At 44.6% G+C, this 6,386-nt stretch overlaps 1 protein-coding gene across 1 annotated transcript; it reads left to right on the top strand.

Moving 5' to 3' along the window:
• Positions 1–3,171: 3,171 nt before the first annotated feature.
• hey1 (hes-related family bHLH transcription factor with YRPW motif 1) lies at positions 3,172–5,997 on the top strand. The gene is made up of 5 exons (XM_079655486.1): positions 3,172–3,359; positions 3,509–3,584; positions 3,702–3,785; positions 3,940–4,021; positions 4,347–5,997. The coding sequence occupies exons 1-5, from the start codon at positions 3,274–3,276 to the stop codon at positions 4,988–4,990; spliced, it is 972 nt and encodes a 323-aa protein (XP_079511612.1). The 5' UTR covers positions 3,172–3,273; the 3' UTR covers positions 4,991–5,997.
• Positions 5,998–6,386: the final 389 nt, after the last annotated feature.

The following is a 6,386-nucleotide window of genomic DNA, read 5'->3' as shown; positions in this document are numbered from 1 at the left end:
CTTTAATTTGGGAAAATTTGCTAGCTTAAGACAGGGTTTGGAGAGACACCATTTGGGTTCAATCTCTTAAGCAACGAATGATTGAGAAGATTGGAAGAAAGATCAAGAAAGCAAGACAGAGGAGAAAACATGGAATAAGGAGAAATGAATAAGAGTGGAGAGAGCAACAGAGGTGAACCGTCACAGCACCACTGATTACTTTGGCCTCAAGTTTTAGTCGGTTTGGTGGCCTGATTTGAAGCGGGAGAAGAGGGGAGAAGAGGGGAGGAGGGTGGGAGGCGGAGGAGGGTGGGGATCTGATGATGTCGTGTAGCGGGCCCTCACCTTCAAAGGGCGGCCCCTGAAAGGCCCTACTAATCACAACATGTGATGAGACCGGTAGAACAAAGACAGCCGTGCAGAAAATAACAGCGTGGGAACTCTGGGTGAACTTGAAATACAACAAGAGGGCTCACTCCCACCTCCCCCTTTCACTCCCCTTGCCACACACACGCACACACACACACACACACACACACACACACACACACACACACACACACACACACACACACACACACACACACACACACACACACACACACACACACACACACACACACACACACACACACAGTCAGAAACTAATGGTGAAGCACACCTGTGTTTATTATGACAAAGGCTTCAGGTTGCATGCGCTTGGACGTATGTTAACACAACTCCCACTATCCCACTCCAACAACACACACACGCACACACACACACACACACACACACACACACACACACACACACACACACACACACACACACACACACACACACACACACACACACACACACACACACCAATAATCAGTTCGATGGATGTCTCAGTTCATCTGTGTGTCTGTCCTGTGCAACAACAATAAGATGAAAACAGCCCCTAAGTGCTTCCTCTCATTCAAATAAACCAAACAAGGCAGCCTCCTCTCTCTCTCTCTGTGTGTGTGTGTGTGTGTGTGTGTGTGTGTGTGTGTGTGTGTGTGTGTGTGTGTGTGTGTGTGTGTGTGTGTGTGTGTGTGTGTGTGTGTGTGTGTGTGATCCATAATTTACTGTTGAATTTTACAAGCACATGTTAGTGTGGTATGATTAATTGTGGTGTGTTTAATTCATATTGCAACATTATTTTCATACAGCGGTGCATATTTCCCTACCTCATTCATAGCCTTCGGTTTTGTTGCAAGGGGATATATTTCACAGGAGATTTTCTTTTTGTGACCTTCACTGACATTTTAAAACAAAATGTTTTGTTTCAGACGGCTGGGCAGTTTAGATTTAATGTCAGTGTGCTCCTGGTATAAACTGGTTTCAATGTGGATTTCAAACAATGTTAACAAGCCGATGTTTGTGAAACTGACAAGGTGTCATATCCAGTTTTGGTCTTTTCAAAAGCTTTTAAAATCGTGAGTTTCAAATAAAGTTTTAGCATGAAAAGTTGGTTGTTTGTAGTTTCTTTACCCCTTTGGGAATTCATAATATTATTATGATCATTAATATGTAATTTTAATTGATTTTCTTAAATGAAGTTACAGCAATAGTACAGAGATTTTTTTGAAGAGCTGTGGTAATTTTAGCACACATGACAGAGTCTGTCATGACAGAGTCTGTCATGTGTGTTACAATTACTACAGTTTGACTCCAGTCTAGTGGCTTTGAGTAAAGCATATTAAATATAGTCTATGTTTTGTATTTTAATAAATTACGCTTATTTACATAAACATAATAAAATGTACTTTTCAGAAACACTTTTCTTGTTGAGTTCATGTCAAGTGATTTTGGTTATGTAATGTTACATGATGTTATCCGGTTGTACTGAATGACAGTGTGTTATTTAAATATGCCACAGCAGGCCCTGCAGGAGACCCTTCACTGAAGAGCTCCAGCTCCACATGCGGTAACATGAGCCCTCCATGTATACAAACACACCAGCAGCTCTGTCAAATTATTTGGGGAGTGTGACCATTATAAGGAGCCACAAGTCTTGTGGTGGTGATGATGTGGAGACTCCAGGGGAAAAGGGTCGAGGAGTGCTTTGATTGCATTACTCTCTTTTGTTGAAGGTCCTTGAAGTCCCCACATCGTCTTTACCGTGCATGAGGTCTCTCTGTGGGGTAAGATTAGACTTGGTGGCTTCCTCTGGTTGCGGCAGTGCTCCCAGTCTCTGCTCCCGGGCTGAGTTAGTATTGGATTACAGGTTCACACGCTCGCTCGCAGACCGCCCGTCGCCCCGACCAATTGCTCCATTCATTCCAGCGCCGGAGACGGCCGCCGGCCTCTGATTGGTTATCAGCGCCGGTTAGGGAACTTTCCCACGGCCAACGCGTGCTGACAGCCGGCCAGCCACTCCTCACCACCACCGGGACACACACGGGGGAGGAGGGGGTGGGCATGGGTGGGGGCAGTCACGGACCGAATGTCCATTGGACCGCTGTCAAAGTTTCTCCAAAGATCTTCTACGAACAGAAGGATTACTCGAATGTCATATATTTTGAGGTTTCTCAGAAAAGGGGCAAGGCTAAGCTAGCACAATGCAGGAGGAAATGATATCGAGTTACTGAATTCAAAAATAACTTAATAATAATGACAATGTTTGTATACAAATACATGCTTTGCATGTACAATGGGCAATGATAGGCTATACAGTGTATGATAACACCACCAACAAATCATGTAAAGGCTTCATTAGCAAAAAATGCATCTATTTTTACTTTTATTAAGCAATTTTTTCCCTAGGAAATATCAATTGGTTTTGGTTTGCTCTTTTAAATGTGGATTATATTTCTTTAAACAAATATATATTATTTTTTGATTGGACATTTATAGAGAATGAAGCAAGATATCTCTAAACATGGGAATTATAAAATGTCTTTATAATCTTACTAAATTGTAGTGTATATTCTATATATAAACATTTCACAAGTTTTCAAAAAGTTATGGATGGCAACAACAGTTTCTTCTAAAAACGTCCATATATCCATTGAGTGAGATGTCTCTTTCTTTGCCTCCTCTCTGACTTGTCAAAGCCTACTTGCATGTGTTTGGGCCAACTGCGCTGTCACTCAAACCCACGGCCGCTTTGTGATTGGCTGATTTGACCCGAGGCCCCGCCTCCATAGGTCGGCTCCAGCATTGAAATGACACCGTGGGAAAGCTGAGTGCTTCAAACAGAGGCTCTCCGGGCAAACCTGAACACTCGCACTACTGGAGGACAGAACAAGCATACACACTGTAGGACTATTGTGGACCGACAAAATGAAGAGGAATCACGATTTTAGTTCCTCGGACAGCGAGCTGGACGAGACTATTGAGGTGGAGAAGGAGAGTGGCGATGAGAATGGGTAAGTTTGCTTATTTTTTAATGTGGTTCAGACCATTAGACAGACGAAATGGTTAAACAAAATAACAAAAATAAGTAGCTTCAATATGTGTAGTATAATGACAAAAAAGGTAGACTTCACGAGGTATTGACTGTTTCGTCTCTTTTTAGGAACATGAGCTCTCCCCTAGGGTCCATGTCGCCCTCAACTTCTACTCAGGTGCAGGCGAGGAAAAGGCGTCGAGGAGTAAGTACATGTATTTGTTGAAAAATGCAGTTTTTGCAGTTTAAAATATTGAGCATGTTGTCCAAATGCACGTATTGTGCAAAAAACTTATAATTTGTATGTTTTGTCTCTCCTCAGATAATTGAGAAACGGCGCCGTGACAGGATCAACAACAGCCTCAGCGAGTTGCGCAGGCTCGTGCCCAGCGCCTTCGAGAAACAGGTAAGCATCAGGCAACACGACTTTACTTATTTTTTAGACCATACGCAAATAAACTTTATATTCCAAAAATATTGAACATAATTTATGCTCGCGTGACATTATTAATATTATTTATATGATATCTAATTTGGCTCCTTTTTTCTCTCCTTTGAAGGGCTCAGCCAAATTGGAGAAAGCAGAGATTCTGCAGATGACTGTTGACCATCTGAAAATGCTTCATGCTGCTGGAGGCAAAGGTATGTCTGGGATCCATTATTTTTACAGAAAAACACCTTCCACTTGTTGAAAATATTATTCATATGCTTAAGAGGGGAAAATAGACAACAATTACTTTATTCTCTTACTTAAAGAGAAGGAAAAAAGCACAACATGACATGTAGATGAAAACTGATAACAACTGGTCCATCTTGTTTGGACTTATTATTTACTCTTTCACACTCTCTCAAAGCCAGAGGCATATTGATTCACGACTGACAAAGATCCCTCAGTTCAGGACAAACTTGTTTTGTAGCAGCTTAGGCGACTCTAAACTAATCTGCTGTGTTCTTCCTCTGCCCTCAGGTTATTTTGACGCTCATGCGCTGGCGATGGACTACCGTGGTCTGGGTTTCAGGGAGTGCCTGGCTGAGACGGCCCGCTATCTGAGCATCATCGAGGGCTTGGACGGAGCGGACCCTCTGCGTATCCGCCTGGTCTCCCACCTCAACAACTACGCCAGTCAGAGAGAGGCTCACTCCGGCCTGAGTCACCTGGCCTGGGGCTCTGCATTCGGGTCCCCTCCTGCCCACCTCACGCACCCCCTCCTCCTCCAGCACCAGCAGGGGGCCACATTGGCACCTTTACCCCGCAGCGCCACCAGCAGCCCACAAACTCCTCTATCATCTACATCTTCCTCCTCTTCTTCATCCTCGTCCAGTGCAGACTCTCACATCCCAGGCAGACGCAGCGGCACGCCTCACTCAGATCAGGGCCAGATCCGGGTCCCCCCCACCACTGGGGCTCCCAGCACCCTCACACACCCTGCCTTGGTCTCCTCATCAGCGTCCAAGCTCTCCAATCCTCTCCTCTCCACCCTCTCAGCGTTCCCCTTCCCCTTCAGCGCCTTCCCCATCATGTCCCCCTCCTCCGCCCTCAGCGTCCCCATCCCAACATCCAGCGTGGGGAAACCCTACAGACCCTGGGGCATGGAGATAGGCGCGTTCTGACTGAGATGAAAAAGCTCCACTCGATCTACACACAGACTCTACTCACTACCCAGCTGAGCTGGACGTTCAAAGACAATACTTTATATTTTCCAAATTTAAGAAAGTAATATTTTTTTTCTATGATGTTGACATCCTGCAGAGGATACTCCTAGCTGTAGGATTTTCTTGCTAATGTATTGAGTTTTGTATAGAAGAGAAAAACAGTGAGGAGTGAGACCACGACTTAAAAGCATTCAGAGTGATTTATTGTGATTGATCTCTGTTCCCCCACACCCCTTCAGAGGTTTCACCCACTGTTGTCAGCCTATCAGGAATGGCTTTTCCAGATGGTCAAGCAGTCGCCACCCGTCAAGTTCCAGGGTGAAACTGCCCCCCCCCCCCCTTTGTTTTCCCCCTGCGCTAAAAAACCCTGTGTTGGTGCCCTGGTTACATGCGGGGAGGGGAGGGGAGTGGAGGGAGGGCTCGAGGTGGTTGATAGTCACCGCCTTTCTACAGCTTTTTAATGGGGTGGAATAACCGAAACCAGGTGTTTGTTTTACTAAATACTGGAACAGAAGTTAGTTACCAGCTTGGTTCAAATAGACAAGATTTTCCCACAACCCCCTGTTCATATGGGGCCTTATTGATTAAGCTTTCTTCCCTAAGTAATGTTTCCTCTACAGTAAATCCTGTTCTTAACAACTGAGACTTCGCATATGTTCCACAAGTTTCTACCAGCTGTTCTGTTTTTGTAATTTCTCATGATGCTTGGGTGATTTTTATTACCTTGTCTTCAAGTTGTTTTCCTGTTCAAAGTAGTAGCATTATCGACCTGTGTTTTCAACGGAGCTCATTTGTATCTGTCACAGTAGTTGCAAGGCAATAGACTTACACCTGATGTTTTGGTTTCTCCTGTCACTGAGTTTGTTCATTTTATGGTTGCACAAACAAGCACTGACAAATCAAATATTAGTTGTTGCTGGTGGTAATGACAACTTCCCTGTAATAAAAAAAGTTATGTTAAATCACCTGTGGCTTTATCAGCGTCCTTTTTATGTGTTTGTTCATTTTCATGTCTGTTTGTTCAAGAGTGTGTATGTGTGTGTGTGAATGTAGGTGTGTGGACTTGTTTATTAATGCTTGCAGTTGTGTGTGTGTGTGTGCCGTATACGACGTGGTGACGCCTGGTATCAGATGCGGCTGCTTGTTTCTCTCAGTAGCCCTCCGTGTGTGCACAGGAAACCATTAACAAGGAGGGGATATCCTGGACAATAGCAGCCCGGCTGGCCCCATGTGCTGCGTGGGAACTAGAGGAGGAGGAAAGAAGGAGGGAGGGAAGGTTGGAAGAGAATGAAGAAGGAAAGGAAGGAGGGATGGAGAATGGAGTGGGATCAGGAGGGAAAGGGGGAAGAAAAAA

Source organism: Notothenia rossii (genome assembly GCF_949606895.1).
Source record: "Notothenia rossii genome assembly, chromosome: 10".
Taxonomy (NCBI): domain Eukaryota; kingdom Metazoa; phylum Chordata; class Actinopteri; order Perciformes; family Nototheniidae; genus Notothenia; species Notothenia rossii.
Note: the sequence above shows the minus strand (reverse complement) of the source record. Positions and strands in the feature narration are given on the sequence as shown.